The sequence below is a fragment of the Stegostoma tigrinum genome, chromosome 25 (genome assembly GCF_030684315.1).
Source record: "Stegostoma tigrinum isolate sSteTig4 chromosome 25, sSteTig4.hap1, whole genome shotgun sequence".
Taxonomy (NCBI): Eukaryota; Metazoa; Chordata; class Chondrichthyes; order Orectolobiformes; family Stegostomatidae; genus Stegostoma; species Stegostoma tigrinum.
Window position 1 is genome coordinate 42,887,781 of NC_081378.1, and position 21,795 is coordinate 42,909,575.

Consider the following 21,795-nt stretch of genomic DNA (forward strand, 5'->3'; position numbering starts at 1 on the left):
TTTGTAAGACACAAGCACCAGTCAATGATTGTCTTCAAAAGGAGAAAATCTCACCATTTCCCCTTGACATTCAATTGCATTACCATCACTATTATGTGCCCCACCATCAACATCTGGGGGTCCCTATTTATCAAAAACTCAACTTCATACAAACATTGTGGTTGCAAAGGTGGGTCACAGACTAGAGGTTCTGCTACAGATAGCTTACACCTTGACTCTCCAAAGCCTAGGCACCATCTACAGGTCACAAGTCGAAGGTGTGAAATAGTAAAACAGTAGGTGTCAGAAAAGTTCAGCAGGTCTGGCAGCATTTGTGTAAGAGAGAAATAGTTAACATTTCACGCCCAATATAACTCTTCTTCAGAACAAAAGGGGGCTGCAAAAGTGAGAATCTGGGATTATGTTGTAGATAAAGGAGGAGGTGGAACAGATGGTGAAGGTATTCTAGAGCAAAGGGCAAAGCTTTTAGAGAAGAGTCAGCATTTATAGCAGAAAATAGATCAGCTCTCGTTTGAAAGCAAACCTATGCCACCAAGATATGGGGTGGGGAACAATGATGAAAATGGAGGCAGAGTTTGTCACCTGAAGTTGTTGAACTCAATGTTGAGAACTGGAAAATGAGGTGCTGGCCTTCCAGTTGATATTGGGCTTCACTGGAACACTGCAGCTGGCCGAGAAAGAAAATGTTAGTATGAGAGTGAAGCCTGTGCTGGGATGGAATTCTTTGCACTTACCTGGGTAAGTGCAGCTCTAATAACACTCAAGAAGTATTTCATCACTCACAATTCCAGGGCATAGAGGGTTATGGGCTGTCTGCTGGAAATAAGATTGGAATAGGAAGGTGACAACGAAATGTGAGGCTGGAAGAACACAGCACGCCTAGCAGCATCTCAGGAGCACAAAAGCTGACGTTCTTGGATTTTCCAGCATCTGCAGTTCCCATTATCACTGGAATAGGAAGGTGGTTGTTTTTTGACTGGTGTGGACTCGATGAGCCAAAGCGCCTTTTTCTGTGCTGTAGATGTCTATGACCCAGTGAGTATGATCACCCTTTCTCTAGAAAGGAAGGGCATGAAAAATCAGGTAACGAAAGACCAGTTAACTAAACATCTGTTGCTGGGAAAAATATTCAAGTCTATTATAAAGGATGCATAAGCAGAGCATTTAGAAACTCATCATATAATCAAATAGTGTCAGCATGGTGTCATGAGGAGGAAATCATGCCAGCTGAATTTAACACAGTTCTTTGAGGAGGTAACAAGCAGGTTAGATAAAAGGCAACCAGTAGATTGATGTATTTGGATTTCAAAAGAGATTCAACATGGTACCACACACAGGGCTAACTCATAAAATAAGAGACTTGGGACTATATGGTGTACCTTCACTATGGTTGGGTCGATATCATCGAATGGTTACAGCACAGGAAGAGGCCATTCAGCCCATTGTGACAGTGTGGCTCTCTGAAGGAGCAAGTATCTGAGAGTCATTCCCGCTTCTCCTTGTAGACATGGAAATGTTCCCTTTTTAGATAAGAAGCCAATTCCCTCATGATTACCTTATTTAAGGTTAAGAGTGGGGGTAGGATAGTAACATAGATAGAGGACTGGCTAACTGATGGAAGAGAAAGAGTTGGGATAAATGGAGCATTTTCAGGACAGCACCCTGTAATTAGTGGAGTGCCACAACAGACTGTGCGATATTTACAATAAATATTCACAATTTAGATGATGGAAGTGAAGTTGTGGATGACACAAAAATAAGTGGGAAGGCAAGTGGTGAGGGTGGCATAAGGAATTTAGGGAGGAACATGGGGAATGCAGAAAGACTGCAGAAAGCTGAAGCACTGTGCGATTTGGGGGTCCTAGTGAATGAATTATAAAAAAACCTAGCATTCAAGTTCAGCAGGTAATGGGGAAGTCAAATAGAAATTCAAAGGGAATGGAGTTTATAAACAGGCAGGTGTTGCTGAAACTATACAAGGCATTGGTCAACTCACAGAAAGATAAACTAGTCTTTGAGGCAGAGCAGAGAAGTTTCACGAAGTTGATTCTGGATATGAAGTGCCTCAATTGCACTTTGACAACACCACATCTCATTTACAGGATGCACTGTAGCAATTTGGTAAGGTTCCTACAAAAATTTCTTCTAAAGTCCCTCAGAAAGGCAAGGACAGCAGAAAAATGGGAACTTCATGACTTGCATATTCTACTCCAGGTCGCACACTATCCTGATGTAGGACTATATGGTGTACCTTCACTGTGGTTGGGCAATATCATCAAATGGTGACAGCACAGGAAGAGGCCATTCAGCCCATTGTGACTGTGTGGCTCCTTGAACGAACAAGTAGCTGAGAGTCATTCCCACTTCTCCTTGTGGACACTGAAATGTTTCTTTTTCAGATAAAAAGCCAATTCCTTCTTGATTACCTTATTTAAACCTGCCTCCACTACACTCTGAAACGATGCTCACTGCATGGATAAGGATTTCCCCTATTTCTCCTTGACTTTGTTTAGCTAATTATATTGAAACTATGTCCATGTATTTTCAATCCTTTAGCCCGCAGGAACAGATTCTCCCTATCTGCTACGTACAAACTGATTCTGGAATTCCCTTCCTAACTGGACTTTGGACTGCAACTTGGACTGTAAGAGTTCAAGAAGGTAGCTAACTGTCAATTTCACAACAGCAATTGCAGATAGGGAATAATGGCTGGATTAGCCAGCAGCACACTCACTGTGCAAAAGAATAACACAGGAGTGGTTCAGAACGCCACAGAATGCCATTGGTTATGCTAGTGGTGCGCAACTATTTTAAATCTACAGCTGATTAAACATTTTCTCATATTTCTCGTATTAGTCAGCAATGCCTTTGTTTATTTTGCATCAACTGTGTAAGATGCATTGATAGGATGCTCAGTTTTGGATCTGTGGCAAATATTTGTTCCATTTTTTAACTTGCTTGCATCTCAAGACATGTTTCTTTGGCTACATCGTTGTTTATCTCTCACTGACTGCTTCTCGTTACAACTATTGTTCGGACTTGCCCAGCACTCTTCTGTGTTTCAAAACTGTTACTGCACTTTATATGATTCTGAACTTGTGCTCTTGAATTTGCCATGAATGGAAGTACGAGGCTCGGAGTTTGCAAATTTAGTTTGGAGTAGAATCGATGTTCCAACACTTTCACTGGATCAAAATCCTGAAACTCCTTCCCAACAACACTGGTGGGGGGGGGGGGGGGGGGGGGGGGTGCGGTGAGTGTAAGTCCCGAAAGCAGAAGTACTGTAGCAGATCAAAGCTGCAGCTCACCACCAACTTGCCAAGTGCATTCAGGTATGGGCAACAAATGCTAGAGTTCCCACTGAATAAAAACAAAAGGGAAGGGAACCAAAGACATGCATGTTCCGTTGTTGTTTAGCTGTGCAACAGTTTTATTTTTGCACCAGAGGCATGTTCTAATACTTCTGAGAATTTGAGTTCAAATCCCACTGTTGGTAATTTGAGAATTTTAATTCAGTTCGTAAAACAAAAATCAGAAATAAAGAGCCTGTTACCAAAGGTTGTGGCATATGAGTAACCCAGCACATGAGGTGTCCCTAGTCTTTCGGTGCCACATTGTATGTAGGGCCATATGTGACATGTATATTGACGCCTGCTGCCTTTCTCCGGAAGAAATGTCACAATCAAATTAGGAGTTAGCCTCCACTTTACACCCCAGTAATGCATATTTTACTCATCTTATGAGTCAGTTATAAGACAAAAATCAATGAGATTTTGAAATCAGGCATGTGGAACATAAGGCTATATGAGGGGCACACTTGCACAGTGGTTAGCACTGCTGCCTCACAGTGCCAGGCACTTGGGTTCCATTCCAGCTTTGGGTGACTGTCTGTGTGGAAATTGCACATTTTCCCTGCGGCTGCGTGAGTTTCTGCCAGGCACGCTGGTTTCCTCCCAACAATGTGCAGGCTAAGTGGTTTAGTCATGATAAATGTTGGGACAGTGTAGGGATCTGAGTTTGAGTGTGATGCTCTACAGAGGGCCATTGCAGTTGTTATGGGCTGAACGGCCATTTTTCACACTGTAGGGATTCTATTCTACAATTCTGGAACAGACCACATGTGATAATCAACAAACAGAATTTGTCCTCTACTGATAAGAATGAATAATGAACACTTGTTTTAATGTAAAAGCCATAGCATTCACTAACTCATCAATTAATTGTATCTCAGTGAGGGAATTGGAAGCGGGTGAGAATGGAAGAAGGAATCCTTCCGAAGGGAAAAATCAAACTCTTAATTAATATTTTCAGAACACCAGTTCTGAGTGTGAGCTGTGCTTGAGATCCCATATGATCCTGGAATTCAATCCCAGTCTATTGTGCTTCAACATCTGCCGACCATTGGAATATCCGGGCTATTTTCTCCCTATCGGGTCTGCCCAGATTCCTTAGAATTATGATCATTCCTTTCAAACTTCCTGCAAACCCCTACCTTCTCCAAGGAAAACAGTCCTGGGCTCTCCAAACTTACAATTTAAGTCAAGTCCCTCATTGTTGGAAATCCTTTCTTCAGCCTCTCTAATGCCTTCCCTTCATTCTTAATGTTTGTCACCCAGGACTGGAGGCAAGACTCCAACATGCCAGTGGACTACATTCGAAATTAAGTTTCTGTACTAATGTGGGGGAGAGATTAAAGCAGAGAGTTTTACTTATCTTCGGTTTTTTGTGAAGCTTGAGATCACAGCCAGGTTAGCTAGGATGCTATGAAATGGTTAAACAGATTCTGAGGGCTAAATCACATTCCTCCGTGCATTCTAAACCTTAAAGCAATGTTTTTCAGCCTCCTTTAAGGTATTGTTGTTCCTCTAGTCTATAAAGGATTATAACATTGAGGCTGGAGCTGCTGGCCTTGACGTGATTGTGACACTTCAGAACAATCTGCGCTGATTTGCATCTTCACGTACTGTCAACGCCAATAACTGGTGGTGGCCTTCCTACCCTCTCCCCAACCCCCTTTCTGATGAAAGGTCTAGGCCCGAAACGTCAGCTTTTGTGCTCCTGAGATGCTGCTTGGCCTGCTGTGTTCATCCAGCTTCACACTTTATTATCTTGGATTCTCCAGCATCTGCAGTTCCCATTATCTCTGGTGGCCTTCCTTTGACTTCTGGTATTCATTCTCCCTGCAGATATTTTCTAATCCACTTGTTCAGAGATGTTATCACGCAGCTCTGGAACAGGTGGGTCTTTAACCTACACCTTTAAACTTAGATGTAGGGACATTGACACAGAGCTGAAAAAGTCCTTAAAAATGTTTTATCTCCTTGATTCATGACTGAGGTTTTAAAAAATTAACCTGTCCAGATATGCTGTGATACAGCTTTGGAGAATACAGAATTTGAACATAGGGACACTATCACTGCTCCACCAGAGCCCCCATAGATTCCTGTCCCCCTACATTTCCTTCCGTTCTGAGGCAGGATCACTGGACCTGAGAAGTTAACTTTGATTTCGCTCCAGATTTGCTGAGGTTTTCCAGCAATTTCTGTTTCTGTGTCTGATTTCCAGCATCCACGATTCTTTCCGTTTTCATTTAGTATTCAACTCACTGCCACATCTCTTCCAAGCATGCCCACCTTGGAGAAGTTCTGCTCCTCTCTCTGACAGGATTTCCAATCAAATCTTTTTTCCTTATCCACTGACATTAATTACAATGTTGCTCCTGGTGTTTAATAAGGTATTTGCTAAAACTCACTTCCGCAGCCACATCGCATTTCTCAGTGACTGCCTCTGGCTCAGACTCACTCCACATGGATCCCAACCTGTGCTCCTAAGCTGCTGCTTGGCCTGCTGTGTTCATCCAGCTCCACACTTTGTTATCTCAAGGTACATCCCTCGTGTTTTGAATCCAACAGATAGGTATCTCCGTGATGTTCAATGTTCTACAGACAGCTGCTCTCGTCGTATCCTGAGATCCACACTCAGTGCCATAAACTGTCATATGCACACTCTCAACCTCTCTCTCCAACAACACCGCCTCACGCTGGCTCAGAGCTGCACTGCTCCCCAGTTCCACTTCATCCTCTGGCGCGTGTGATGTGATGATTAAAAAAAACCTTTTCTTTTCCTTTCAAGCATTAAGGAACCCAAGATGCAACAACTCAGAGATACCAATGGCCCTCCAGAACATTCCTTCTGTCCCCTTCCCTCTGACTCCATTTCCTCTCCCAACCCCTCTCTGATGCTGAATGTTCTGTACGCAGCAAAGGTCTCAGTTTTATACCTCTGCGACCCCACCTTATTGAGTTTCGAGCACGGCATGACTCTTCTTCTGTCACCTTCTCCTCCGTGGCCATTTCTTTGGACAAGATTTCCTCGCCCCGTCCCACAGAGCCCCTTCGCCCACCTCCAAAACTCTCCCTCCACCTGAACCCTCCCCCCGGCCTTTTACCTACACTCCACCTATTCATTAGAATTGTTGACTTGACATTGATTGCCTCAGTTTGTCTGGCCCCTTCAGACATCCCATCCTCTCTCCCTGTGAACAGACTACACTCCGCGCTGTCACATCCAATCCTGGCTTTGTGATTAAGCTTGTGCTGCTTAGGGTGATGCTGTTGTTGTTTGGTAGGCTGGCCTCTACGTTGCAGAGGCTGAGTGCTAGCTCTCAGATACCTCCTCCTATCTCCCCTGGACCATGTTTCCACCATGGAACATCAGGGCATTGCACCCACCACTGTCGCTAACCTCATTTGACCTGGTGATCGCTCTCCCCACTGCCTCCAAGCTCATAGTCTTCCGACACTGTGCAGCAGAGGGTGGTATGGTGGTTAGCACTGCTGCCTCACAGTGCCCAGGTTCAATTCCATTCACGGGTGACTGCCTGCTTGGAGTTTACATGTTCTCCCTGTGTCTCCATGGATTTCCTCCCAGGTGCTCTGGTTTTCTCCCACAGTCCAAAGATGTGCAGGTTAGGTGGATTGGCCATTGCCTGTGGTTTCCAGGGATGTGTGGATTAGTTGGGTTAGCCATGGGAGTTAGAGGCTGGGTGGGCCTGGCCGGGTTGCCCTTAGGGTCTGTGTGTACTTTAATGGGTAGAACGGCTGTTTCCATACTGTAGGCATTCTAAGCTGGTTTCTACCTCCTTCCCAGTTCTGAGGGAGTGTCACTGGACCCGAAACGTTAACTCTGGCTTCTCCCTACAGACCCGCTGAGCTTTTCCAGCAATTCCTGTTCTGGTTTGCCTCTTCATTTCCTACGGTGGATAGACTTCCCCATCACTGTTTTCCTCTTATCGATGCGCCAATCATTTGCATGAATGGCGTGCACACATAAACCAGCATCGACCCTGAGGAAACGCGACCTGCAGAGTGTAGCTGAGAGAAATTCTGGTGGTTGTGTTTAATAGGAGGTGGCAAACAGGGAGATCCGCCCCTGAATGGTCAAGTCTAACAACTTCGCGTCCGCTCGAGTAGCTGAGAGCTGCCGCACCTTTTCACAGTAAAAGCTACACACTTGAGTTCAGGAGTCCGGAGCAGAGAGGGAAAGCAGCGCTGGGGTGGGTTCATCATTTATATAAAAGCTGGGAAAAGACCCATTTAGTCTTTAATTGTTGTATGTACTATTTATAAATTGTTGGCTTGTCTGAGGGTTAAAAGCGACTCAGTGCTTCGGTTTCATTCATTTCTTACTAGAAGTAGCTGCACATTTTTAAAACCAAAACAAAAAGCACACCATTGACTGCAGAACGCTTTGAGGTGAAGGGAGCTATATCAATGCAAGACTCTATTTTCCACATTATGGGTTTTATCTTCATTGTATCTTAACCACTTTTCATTCTCTAGCAGTGTTTGGAAATGGCCGAGGTGTTCAGCAGCGAGGTTTTCCTCGCATACTCTACCTACAGCACCGTCGTGTTGCTGAAGATGCTGTTGATGGGACCCCTGACGGGATACTTCAGGGTCACACGGAAGGTAAGATCTAACAGCCAGACTTAAAGGAGCTTAGTTAAGATGGCACCTAACCTCCTCTCTCTCGCCTCCCGTCCTCCGTCTCCCCCTCCCACTATTGTACTTGTTTCCACTTTTGTTTTCTTGGAATTGAATGCTGGCAAATGTTTTGCATTGCCAGTCAAGGCATGGCTGAGAGGCTCCCCCACGACCTGGTGAAACTAGAAGGCAGGGCTAGGGTTCTTGTTGTTAAGAAAAAAACCCCCTAAGAACTGCAGATGCTGGAAATCAGAAACAATAAAAAAACACTGGAATTGCTGGGAAAACTCAGCATCTGTGGAGAGAAGGCAGGGTAATCGTTTCAGGTCCAGTGACCCTTCTGCAGAACTGCTGCCAATTGGATCTGAAACCAAAACCCTTGTTTAGGTTTCTGTCCAGAGGTCCAGCTTTCCAGCAATTTCTGTTTTAGCTCTTTCTCCCAGACAGTCCATGAAAATGGAAGAGTTGCTTCCCCTCTGGTTTGAGGGTTTCTGATACAGCTGCTAAGTCCAGTGTGCCTCCCACCCCACATTCAGGGTTAGTGTTCTGTGAAAAGTAGAGTAGATGAATTGTTGGGAGGTTAGCATTGCTGTCTCTGATACCTTGGCATCACTCCTTAATGATCACAATGAAGTCAGTCAATGTGTTTGAGGTCCTTTCCAAGTGAAAGCCGCTTCCATTTTTGGTCAGTCGCAGGGCAAGGGGCTCTCATGAATCAGCAGGGATGTTCGACCTCTACAGGGATGTCATGAGGACATCCTTAAAACATGGTCGTCATCCTTCTCAGGGCCTCCTGCTGCAACCGTATCCCGAGTGGAATTCAGTTGCTTCAGGAATCAGTTGTCGGGCAGGTTTAAACAATGGATCCCATTCACAGGAGCTGGTTTTGTGAGGTTGGCACCTCAATGTTGAGCATGTTGGCTGGCGAGAATTAAGCTGCTTTTCTTGCCACTGAATTTGGAGGACATTGTGAATGCACTGTTGCTGGTATTTCTCCAGTGTTGTGTTTGCTTTTGATAGTTCAGTTTTCCAAAGCATATAGAGCCATAGATTTATACAGCACAGAAACAGACCCTTCAGCCCAACTAGTCCATCCTGACTAGATACCCTGAATTAATCTAGTTCCATTTGCCAGCATTTGATCCATATCCCACTAAACCCTTCTTATTCATAGACCCATCCAGATGCCTTTTAAATTGTGTCAGTGATAATGGGAACTGCAGATGCTGGAGGATCCAAGATAACAAAGTGTGGGGCTGGATGAACACAGCAGGCCAAGCAGCATCTCAGGAGCACAAAAGCTGATGTTTCGGGCCTAGACCTTCTCGTGAAGGGTCTAGGCCCGAAACGTCTGCTTTTGTGCTCCTGAGATGCTGCTTGGCCTGCTGTGTTCATCCAGCTCCACACTTTGTTATCTTGCCTTTTAAATTGTATCAGCTTTCATCACATACTCTGGCAGCTGATTCCACACACACACACCACCCTCTGTGTGAAATAATTGCCCCTTAGTCCCCTTTTATACCTTTACCCTCTCACTTTAAACCTATGCCCACTATTTTGGGACTGCCCCACCCTGGGGAAAAGACCTTGAATGTTCATCTTATCTATGCCCCTCATGATTTTATAATCTTTGACAAGATCACCCCTCAGTGTCTGATGCTTCAGGGCATGGGGATGACTCTTGTCCAGTAAACCATGGCTTTTAGCGTTGAGTTTGAAACCCTGCTCCACAAATATACTTAACCTAATAAGAACCAAAAGAACTGCCTTTGCTGTAAATCAGGAACAAAAGCAAAGTTGCTGGAAAAGCTCGCAGGTCTGGCAGCATCTGTGGAGGAGAAAACTGAGTTAATGTTTCAGGTCCAGTGACTCGGTGATCCATTCTGAGGAAGGGTCACCAGACCCGAAACGTTAACTCTTTTTTTCTCCTCCACAGATGCTGCCAGACCTGCTGAGCTTTTCCAGCAACTTTGTTTTTAAACTTAACCTAAGTTGGCCATAGGTTCAGCTTGCACACTTTAAGTGATAATGAATTTTAGTCATTTGTTTCTGCTCGCCAGAAGGAAGTCCTAAAAATATGGAATTAGTCCATGCTTTATTTTGTCCCTGAATTTCTTATTGTATAAAAGTTTCCTCCCATGTCCTTGAACTCTGAGCAATGCTCTACAGCATAAGCATTCAGTTTTATTAATTTATGGCACATGGATGTCACTGGCAAGGCCAGCATTTATTTCCATGTCGAATAGCTCTTGAAAACAAAGTGACGGCCTACCTACTTGAACTGCTGCACTCTGTTTTCTGATCTGTCTTGAGGTTTCATCTTTCAGTCAACTGCTGGAACTGAAACTTGCACTTGCTTCCACCTGCATGTGATAATAAGCCCCTTTATGGAATATTTGTTTTGCTGTTCATAACATGGCAGATCTTCTCCAGTTTAAAACAAACAATCTATTACATAAGGATAATATTTCCAGCTTTATATTGCCCCTCTCATCAGGAGACAATTGTCTTCCTGACTAAGGTAGAGCTGTGTTTGATGTGGCATGTCCTTTAAAGCTATGCCCTCCTTATGTAGACTAGGTCTATACAGATGTATAAAGTCAATTAGCGACTAATTTCGGGTACTTAGTAAAGTCCCTTAATGCCGCAGTCCGTAAGACCATAAGATAGAGAAACAGAATGGGGCCATTTGGCCCATCGAGCCTTTTCCACCATTCAATCACGGCTGATGTGTTTCTCAACTTCATTCTTTTACCTCCTCTCTGTAACCCTTGATCCCTTTATTCCTTAAGAACTTATCTATCTCTGTCTTAAATACATTCAATGAATTTGCCTCTGCGGCAATGAGTACCACAGATTAACCACATCTGGCTGAAGAAATTCCTCCTCATCTCTGCTCTAAAGAGTCATCCCTTCACTCTGTGCCCTTGGGTCCTAGTCTGACCTACTGGTGGAAATATCTTCCCCATGCCCACTCTATTCAGGCCTCTCAGTATTCTGTAAGTTTTAATGAGATCGCCCCTCATCCTTCTAACTCCATCGAGTACAGATCCAGAGTCGTCATATGACCGGGATCATTCTTGTAAACCCCGTCTGGACACCCTCCAATGCCAGCATATTCTTCCTTAGATTCAGGGCCCAAACCAGCTCACAATGTTCCAAATGCAGTCTGTCCAGAGTCTTATACTGCCTCAGCAGTAGAACCCTGCTCTTGTAATCTGGCCCTCTAGAAACATCATTGCATTTGCCTTCCTAACTGTCAACTGAATCTGCCTCTTAACCTTAAGAGAATCTTGAACAAAGACTGTTCAGTCCCTTTGTGCTTCAGATTTCTGAAGCTTACTCCATTTAGAAAATAGTCTACACCTCTATTTTCCTGCCAAAGTGCAGAAGCTCACACTTTCCCATTTTGTACTCTAATGGCCATTTCTTTGCCCATTGACCTAGGCTGTCCAAGTCCTTCTGCAGCTTCTCTGCTTCGCCAACACTGCCTGTCCCTCCAGCAATCTTTATGTCATTTGCAAAATTAGTAAGAATGAAAGTAAAGAAAAGGAGACCTCAGTTCCTTTTGTCCAGATCATTAATGCATAATGTGAATAGTTATGGTCCCAACACTGAGCTCTGTGGGAATCCACTGGTCATTGGCTGCTCTTAAATTCCCAGCTCTTCCTTTTACATAAGAAACTGGAACAGGAGTGGGCCGTTGGCCCCTTGGGCCCGCTTGTGCCATTGAATAGGATCGTGGTTGATTTGATTGTAGTCTTAATTCCACTCTCCTGTTTGTTCCCTGGAACCTTGGATGCCCTTGTAAATCAAAAAGCTGACTAATTCGGGGCTGGTATGTTAGTTCATTAAACTCAGCGAGAAGATCAGTTTCAGTTGTGATTTGTTTTAGGAATGAATAAGATACTTGTGTGATTTGAGTCTGCCAAGTAAGAGTTGAGTGTCCACATAAAAATTAGTGGTTCGTTAAATGAATTGTCTATTAATAAATAGCTCCTGTGACCCTCGAACTGAAAACTGGATATCTTACACGAGTCAACAGAAAATAAGCCACAATTATGAATTGTATGTCATGAGAAATGGCTTATATTCTGGACACCAGTCCACCTATATACAAATGAGGCCTAGAGTGTTGGTAGATAACGCCTAATAATCTATTTGTGAACAGGCTTTTGTCAGTGCTGAAGATGCTTGGGCACATGGTGCAACTGATGAAGAATCCAAAAAAAAATTGATGAGGACAAACCCTTATGTGGAGCGTGTGAGAAGGTGAGATTTATGGGTCAAAATGTCAATGTAACCACTTTTATTCCCATAATGCTACTTTTCTCTTTCTTCCACCCATGTTTAATCTTTCGTTGTCATCCATTTTTATAGCAAATAGCTGTTCAGCATAAGCAATCTCCATTAATTGTTTATTATATATCCAATGTTTTGATAGAATTATTTATCTATAAATATTTGTTGAACTTTAATAAGGAATATTACTTAAGTTGGGTTATCAGGTTACAGGGCTGATTTTTTTTTACACTCTTGAACAAGCATTTCATGTGCTTTACAAATGAATGAAGATCTGGTTGGAAATTGCGGGCTGCCTTTTTGCCATATCATTTTAGGTGGTGACACACTCTTGAGGGACAAACATGGAATCCCTCCAGTGTGGAAGCAGGCCACTTGGCCTATGCCGACTCTCCAAAGAGCATCTCACCCACCTACCCTATCCCTGGAACCCTGCTAATCCAGCTAACCTGCACATCATGGGGAAGTTGGTATGGCCAGTCCATTAAATCTGCACATCTTTGAACAATGGGAGGAAACCCACAAAGACCCTGGAAGAATGCGCAAACTCCACGCAGACAATTGCCCAAGGTGAACTTGAACCTGGGTCCCTGATGCTGTGAAGCAGCAGTGCTAACCACTCACCCACCATGAACTGTAGCAATGAGTAAAATGATGACATAAGACAATGACTGGAATTACTCTCTTCTTCAGTTTTGCTCATAAAGCTTCTTTTGGTCATGTGTCCTTCTGTCTCCTTCTTTACCTTTGCCCTATTGGCTCAGACCAAGTACTGCTCTTGGTCTTTTGGCTGAGGACACTTGGCTGTGATCATGTGCTGGGGCTTTTGCCTCAGTGATGGGACCATTTGTGTGGGAACAACAAAAACTTAAATACCTCCCTTCCTTCTTTAGTTCTATGTGAATTTTTCTTTAGATGCCATCGTGAAGCACCTTCGAATATTTTATTATGTTAAAGGCGCTGCAGAAATACAAGTTCTGCTTTAGGTAATGCAGTCTCTTTGGGGAGATGTCAATGCTCTTTATTTTGAGGGTGGCAAATTTTACACTTTTTGATAGAGTTGCAGAGAAAATATTGATGTTATCTCCGTGTCAAAACAATCTGAGATTTAATAGGCCTACAAATGTTCAGGGATCTTCAAAGTGGTGGTAATGACTTTTTAGTGAGAGGCAGCCCCACAGGAGTTATGTGTCCCCTGTGTCTGTAGGGATTCTATTAAGATTCTATTAAATTTTCATTTCACTATTTCTAAGGGGAATCTAAAACTGAGGAATACATTTTTGTCTATGTTATACGCTGAGTGTTGTGTTAATTTTCCCCTGCTCTTTGTTGTTCTGTTTCATTAAAAGCCTTGCTCACCTCAAGCTTTTGAATTAGACAGGAACGTAAGGCATAGGGAATGGAGTTAACCATTCAGCCCACCTGGCATATCCCTGTTTTTGACTAGACCATGGTTGATCTTCCAACTGGATGCTACGTTCCTGTACTGTCTCCATATTGCTTATTGTCATTAGTCTCCCAAATTTGTGACACTTGATTTGTGTCTTGAACCTGCTCAGTGACTGACTCCTGCATTTCTCTGGGGTAGAGAATTTCAAAGGTTCACCATCCACTCAGGGAAAAAAATCCTCTTCTTTTGAGATATCTCTGCTTTATTCAGAGATATTTTGAAATCAACTCGTTACTCACCTCTGAGGCTGCTGGAACGTGAACCTAGATCTCCTGGTTCAGGACCACCATGAGAGCACTTCCTTTATTCTGTGATAATGTCTCCTGTTCTAGAGTCACCAGCAGGGGATAACAGCCGATATGTATATATACCCTTCCATGTCCTAGAAAAATTTATAAATTTAACATAACTTTCATAAGTTTCTACAACATCACCTCCTTTCCTTTGAAACACCTGGGATTCAGAGCCAGTTTCCTGAAACTCTCCCCATCCTGCTATCCCAGGGAATAAACTGGTGAATCTCATTCATCATAGAAACTGAGAACTTAGACGTATTCAGATCTTTGAACATGCTTTGCCATTCAATATGATCACAATTTAGTGCCTGTTCCCACTTAATCCATATACTCTTTGATACCTGTAGTCCGAAGACCTATATCTGACTCTTCCTTGAAAGCACTCAATGATTTGGGCTTCAGTTGCTTTCTCTGTATAGCAAATTCTCCTTAGGTAAGGAGAACAAAACTGTATGCAGTACTTTAGGTGCAAGCTCACAACTGATGAAAGAATCCAGTTGAAACCTGAAGCAGCCCTCTCTATTATCAGATGCTGAGGGCAGGATTTATAGGTCCAGCTGGGGAAGCAGTTTGGAGGTGGGAGTTGAGGATTTGTGGGGGAGGGGAGGAAGTTGGGGCCCAGAAGTGTTGGAGCTGGATACTCTAATGCCATGTTAACTCCGATTAAAAGTAGCCAGCTGGGCTCCAGTTTCACAATGGGGATAGTTCAGGGATCTGAAGATAAACAACTGGTGGCACTCTGAAAGCCAGTGTTCCAGACAGGTTTAGTGCCAACCCCCATCCCCAACACCCCACCATGTGTGGATGCAAGAGCAGCCACAAATAAGAAAGTGGCTGGCTAATTTCTGGGTTTTACTATTTTTGCAATATTCAACTTTGCACTGAGCATGTCTTTTGCTTCTGTTGGTTTGTAATTTCAGTATGGTGTTTCAAAACTGTGCCCCTATTTGCATAGAGCATTGAGCCAACTGCTACTTGGTGCATTAACTATTCAACAGCTGGGTGAAACGAAGTATGTATTTTTATCAGAAGTTGGTTTTAAAAGAAAGTTGAAACTGCACATACAACGCAAACTGAATATTATTGGCTCTTGTGGTACAATGGTAGTGTCCTTACCCCCAAACCAGGGGGCCTAGGCTCAAGTCCTAACTGCTCCATAGGTGTGTGATAACATCTCCAAACAGATTGGTCTAGAAAATATCTCATCATCTGGTTCTACAAGTTAAAACTCTAAAGCAGCAAATAGGCCATTTGCTTGCAAGCTGCATTTACATTTCCTAGCTGGTCACAACAGCACTGTGGAATGTCACAGTTACCCTGTTGCTATTATTTGCAGCATGTCAAAGCATTGTTGCAGAGATCACTCCCTCTGCAGCCCGCTGCCAGGATGCGTCTATAGCCAGCATGGAGCAGGCTAAAAGGATGGCCTCCAATCTGCCCACACCGTCTGCACTGGCTGGCCAAAGATCAGGAGCATGGTGTTGCAGTGTAACCGAAAACGCAACAAAAGATTTCTCAAATAATTTAACAAGGCGGTGCAATTTCCCACAGCCAGTATCTACGTGGTTCACCTGGGTCTACTTTTAAAAACATTTCATATCCTGAACTACTATAACATACATTCTGACCACAAGAATTACTGTGATTTATTTTGTATTTTTTCAAAACGATTAGCCACCACCAGTAAAAGTACCCTTGCGGTGGATTTCCTTTATTCATTCACAGGATGAGGGCTTCGCTGGCTGGGCAGCACTCATTGTCCATTCCAAATTGCCCAGACAGTAGTTAAGAGTCAACCACATTGTTGTGGGTCTGGGGTCACGTGTAGGCCAGACCCAGGTAAGGATAGCATTTCCCTTCCCTAAAGAACATTAGTGAACCAGATAGGTTTTCCGCCCAACAATTGATTCACAGTCATCATTAGAATCCAAATTCCAGAAATTTATTGAGTTCAAATTCCACCATCTGCTGTGGTGGGTCCAAACCCAGGCCCACAGAACATTATCTAGGTCTCTGGATTAACAGTCCAGCAATAATGCCACTAGACCGTTGCCTCCCCTGTTTTATAAGGGCCGTTGCTTGGTTCTGGCTTGGCAAACTATTGCCTGTTACCCAGGGAACTCATATTCAACAAGCTCCACAAGGAGGTTATTTAATGATTTTTCCATGGGCCTTGGAGGGGTACCACAAAGTTGGTCACTTTTAAATTCTGAATGTCCAACATGTTAAGACCACTATACTGAAATAATTTTGTTTTATTTGAACTAATTTCTAATGTACATATAAATGAATATATTGAAGAGTTGAATAAAATAACATTCTTTGTATCAGTTACCTTAATGCCCGATACATTCTTTTTGCATTTGTTTAGATTCCAAGCCTGAAAACTTGTCCAATCTCCAGTTTTTTTAATTCTGTATTACGCGAGCAGAATGGTTTGTCATTCCTGTGTTCATTGTTACTTTTAGATATTGACATTTGTTATATTTTTCAGTTTTAATTACAGTTCAGCAATTAAAACTTCTTCAATGTAAGGATGGGATTGTTAACTTATGTTTGTTTGAATCAGTTTTCAGTGTTTGCTGCCTGTTTTTGCTTCCTGTAGATGTCATCAGAATGACCTGGAGAATATTGTACCATTTGTCGGCATTGGTCTGTTGTATGCCCTCTCTGGTCCTGACCTGAGTACAGCTGTAATGCACTTCAGAATCTTCGCTGCTTCCAGAATCTTCCACAGCATTGCTTATCTGGTTCCTCTTCCCCAGCCATCACGTGGCTTGAGCTGGATAGTTGGGATGGGAGTGACCTTTTCAATGGTTTACAGAGTGCTGAAGGCTGGAGTGCACCTTTGAATGAAAGCAACAATTGTAATCACAGCATATTATATTCATTTCTTTTCTTGCATGTATTGAAACCACTAGTTGCACATTAGCGACTGAGATGCACGATTTAAAATTAAATGTTGAAAATGCAAAAAGATAAGTGAATAAAAAAAATCTGTCAGATTTCTCGTTTTTTGCTTGTATGTGTGATTCACTGGTATCAATTTCTGTTTGTGTGAAAAATACTGCTTTTTGCTGTGTTTCTTGGCACATTGGTGTTTGTTGGCCAGGGTTCCTTAAGTTACATTTGTGTCCCCCACCAGACTCTTTGGTACAATTTGTGGGGCAGCAGAAAATACAACTAATGTCAAGTAGGCAATTGGCTTACAATGGGCAAGCTTACCAAACAGTTTATGTATCACGTGTGTGTAGCTCAAACTTGGTATTAATATTTAGTACTCAGTCAAGTACTAGGGTTGGATTCAAGTCAGCTAAACATACAGAAGTTGCTTTTTGGGACTCTGACCCTCTAGTGTATCTGATGTTTGTATTGATTTTGGTCCTTGGTGCTGCAGTCATTTGGTCTGCAGGAAGGAAATGACAGTGTGAAGACTTCCTAGGATATTGTGAAAACCACACTTTCATCCACCTACAACACTGCATTTAGCATTAGAAAAGTTGGCTTCATGTAAGAAGTTGAGGCAAAGATTCTGTTGTCCCTCAAAATAGAAGCAGGAGATGTATGATAGTTAAAAACATAGTACCTGGTAAACTCTAATGCTGTCGAGTGTTCTGTCATTTCAGCATGATTGTGAATCTGTATTCCTGAGCAAGAGCATCTTGTTTGAAAACGAGCCACAGAGTGAACTTGGATGCGTGTTCAACAAACCCTAAATCTAAATACTGAACTACCCTTACAGTTCAGAAAAAGCCATGTGGCACTGTTTTCTGGATTAACACTGATGTTAGCTCATCTATCTTGAATTGCTTGTTCTAACACCTAGTGATTCAATATAGAGAGAATCAAGTGAAAATTTAACTTTTGCACAAAGTATTGTTTAGAAGTTTCAGGCAGGTAACATATTGATTTCCATTTTTTAAAAGGTTTTTATTGGTGCAGGGATGCAGGTTTAAGGACACGTTTAAGTTTTTAGCACTGACAAAGCTTATCACCCTTCATGCTCAGTACTTTAGAAAAATGGAAGCCAGCAGCAGTGACCAGGACTAAGATATCAAAGAAGGGTAGGGTGTGGTCCTGGGTTGGGCTGTTAGAAGCTGATAGAGGGAGTATCAAAAACAGGATCAGAATTTAGTCTGATGAAGGATCTAGGCCCGAAACGTCAGCATTTGTGCTCCTGAGATGCTGCTTGGCCTGCTGTGTTCACCCAGCTCCACACTTTGTTATCTTGGATTCTCCAGCATCTGCAGTTCCCATTATCACTCAGAATTTAATTGTTGGAGAATGGCAATGGCGCATAGCTGTCTGACTGGTGTGAACAGCAACGATATCAAACAGCCAAGACAATCATACTGTTGAAATGTTTTAGTTTGCAAAGAAGAACTAATTTGGGAATATAGAGATATAAACATTCAGTTTTAGCTGCAAAGTATTGGTCTGTTGCCTGAAGAATGTGAAGATCAGGTTAAATAGAGTGGACTGTACAATGTGACAGAACAAAAGATGAAGCAAATTTATTTTTAAAAATCACATGCAGTTAAATGGGCTACACAGTTTTTAGTATTCAGTTGGAACTCCACAGCACTTCTAGATATTTCTAGTCAACCTGTTGAGAAATGTTTTTGAACACTTTTAGAGCAGATGACTCCCAATTCCAGGTCCCCTGGCCCAGAAGTAGGGACATTACCACAATGCCACAAGAGCCCCTACAAATTAAGTTCAATTTCCACCTCACCCCACTTATATATTGAAATGCCCCACTCTGCATCTCAGCATGCTATCTCCAAACTCCAGAACAGGGGAGGCGATGGCCTAGTGGTATTATAGACAATAGACAATAGGTGCTGGAGTAGGCCATTCGGCCCTTCAAGCCAGCACCACCATTCATTTTGATCATGGCTGATCATCCACAATCAGTATCCTGTTCCCCATAACCCTTGATTGCACTATCTTTAAGAGCTCTGTCTATCTCTTTCTTGAAAGCATCCAGAGAGTTGGCCTCCACTGCCTTCTGGGGCAGAGCATTCCATATATCCACCACTCTCTGGGTGAAGAAGTTTTTCCTCAACTCTGTTCTAAATGGCCTACCCCTTATTTTTAAACTGTGTCCTCTGGTCCTGGACTCACCCATCAGCGAAAACATGCTTCCTGCCTCCACAGTGTCCAATCCCTTAATAATCTTATACGTCTCAATCAGATCCCCTCTCATCCTTCTAAACTCAAGAGTATAGAAGTCCAGTCGCTCCAATCTTTCAACATATGATAGTCCCGCCATTCCGGGAATTGACCTTGTGAACCTACGCTGCACTCCCTCAATGGCAAGAATGTCCTTCCTCAAATTGGGAGACCAAAACTGCACACAATACTCCAGGTGCGGTTTCACCAGGGCCCTGTACAGCTGCAGAAGGACCTCTTTGCTCCTATACTCAATTCCTCTTGTGATGAAGGCCAGCATGCTATTAGCTTTCTTCACGCCCTGCAGTACCTGCATGCTTGCTTTCATTGACTGATGTACAAGAACACCTAGATCTCATTGTGCTTCACCTTTACCTAACTTGACTCCATTGAGATAGTAATCTAATTATCACTAGATTATTAATCCAGAAACTCAGCTAATGTCTTGGGGATCTGGGTTTGAGTCCCACCATAGACCATGGTGGAATTTGAATTCAATAAAAAAATCTAGAATCAAGAATCTACTGAAATCATGGTCAACTGTCAGAAAAACCCATCTGGTTCACTAATGTCTTTTAAAGAAGGAAATCTGCCATCCTCACCTGGTCTGGCCAACATATGACTCCAGACCCACAGCAATGTGGATGAATCCGGACTGCTCTCTGAGATGGCCTACCACTCAGTTGTATCAATAATAACAAAATCTTAACAAAGATATGGAACCAAATGGACCACCTGGCATCAACCTGGGCACCAAAACAACAATGACAGAAACAGCCCTGTCAACCCTGCAAAGTCCTCAGTAACACTGGCGGATTAGTACTAAAACTAGATGAGCTGTCTCACAGATTAGTCAAGCAACAGTCTGTCATCCATGTCCATGAAATCATCTTTACAGACACTGTCCCCGACACCATTATCACCATCCCTGGGTATGTCCTGACCACCAGCAAGAATGATTTACAGTCAGGGAGGAGTAGCTGGGAGTATTCAACTTTGACCCTGGACCATTGAAGTCCCGTGGTTTCAGGCTAATTATGGGTATGGAAACCTCCTGTTGATTACCACAGACCATTCACCCTTGGCTGGTGAATTGAAATGCTTCCATGTTGAACACTGCTTGGAGAAAGCAGTGAGGGTGACAATGGCGTAAAATGTACCCTGGGTGGGGGGATTTCAATGTCTACCACTAAGTGTGGCTCGGCAGCAGCACTACTGATCGAGCTGATTGGGTCCTAAAGGACATAGCCACAAGACTGACTACAGATGCATCTGCCCATAACAGTATCAGTAAGAGGGCCACTGCACAGTCCTTGGGAAGAACAAGAATAACCTCTATTGTGCGGTGCAGCACTATCACTGTGCTAAATGGAACAGACTTCAAACAGACCTAGCAACTCAAGTTTGGGCATCTGTCAGGCATTATGGGCCATTAACAACAGCAGAATTGTACTCCAACACAATCTTTAACCTCATGGCCCAGCATATCCCCCACTCAACCATTACCATCAAGCCCAGGAGGAACAACTCTGTTCAAATAGAGAGTGCAGGAGGGTACGCAAGGAGCAGAATCGGGATATATAAAAAGGAGGTGCCCAGCATGTCAAACTGCCATATAGGATTGCTTGCATGCTAAGGTAGTAAGTGATAGATCCCACAAGCAAAGAATCAGACCTAAGCTCTGCCATCCAGCCACATCCACTAGAAGTGGAGACTCCAGAAATATCTCCATCCTCAGTGATGGAAGAACCAAACACATCAGTGCAAATGAAAAAGCAATTTGCAGCAATTTTCAGCTGGAAGTACCTAGTGGATGATCCATCTCAGCCTCTTCCAGTGGTTCCCCAGCATTACAGATACCAGTCTTCAGCCAATATGGTTCACTCCATGTGATATCAAGAAAAAATTGGAGGCAGTGAATACTGCAAATGCTATGGGCCCTGACAACATTCCAGCAAAAGTACTGATGGCCTGTGCTCCAGCACTGGCTGCTGCCCTAGTCAAACTCTTTCTGTATTGTTTTAACATTGGTACCCACCTGACAATGTGGAAAATTGCCCCTGTATGCCCTGTACAGAAAAAACTGGACAATTCTAACCATGTTTAGCATCATCTACATTTTCTCACATACTGAATATCCAAGTTTGGGCTGACAGTAGCAAATAACATTCACATTACAGAAATGCCAGGCAATGACCGCCTCCAATAAGAGACAACCTAAGTACAGGGCCTATAACATTCATTGGTGTTTTCCTCCATGAATTCCCCCTATAAAGATCCCATATCCATAAACATTTGCTCCCTCCACCACCCATGTTCAATAACAGCAGTATGTCCTGCCCACAAGATGCACTGCAGAAATTCACTGAAGATCTTTAGACTGCACCTTCCAAGCCAATGACCACTTCCATCTAGGCCAACAAGGACAGTCAATGCAAGGGAACACCACCACCTACAAATTCCCTTCCAAATCACTCACAATCCTGATTTGGAAATATATTTCTATTCCTTCGCGGTAGCTGGGTCTAAACCCTGGAACTCCCTCTCTAAGGGTATTGTGGCTTTACCTTAGGAAGATGGAATGCAG

The 21,795-nt window shown here is 43.2% G+C and overlaps 1 protein-coding gene across 2 annotated transcripts; it reads left to right on the forward strand.

Annotated features, from left to right (window-relative positions):
• Positions 1 to 7,417: 7,417 nt before the first annotated feature.
• On the forward strand, positions 7,418 to 17,038 carry LOC125463293 (microsomal glutathione S-transferase 1-like). 2 transcript variants are annotated; one of them, XM_048554390.2, is made up of 4 exons: positions 7,418 to 7,555; positions 7,842 to 7,970; positions 12,157 to 12,257; positions 16,639 to 17,038. In XM_048554390.2, the coding sequence occupies exons 2-4, from the start codon at positions 7,854 to 7,856 to the stop codon at positions 16,883 to 16,885; spliced, it is 465 nt and encodes a 154-aa protein (XP_048410347.1). In that variant the 5' UTR covers positions 7,418 to 7,555; positions 7,842 to 7,853; the 3' UTR covers positions 16,886 to 17,038. The 2 variants fall into 2 exon arrangements, with proteins under 2 accessions (XP_048410347.1, XP_048410345.1); XM_048554388.2 differs by having other exon boundaries at positions 7,421 to 7,555; positions 7,845 to 7,970.
• Positions 17,039 to 21,795: the final 4,757 nt, after the last annotated feature.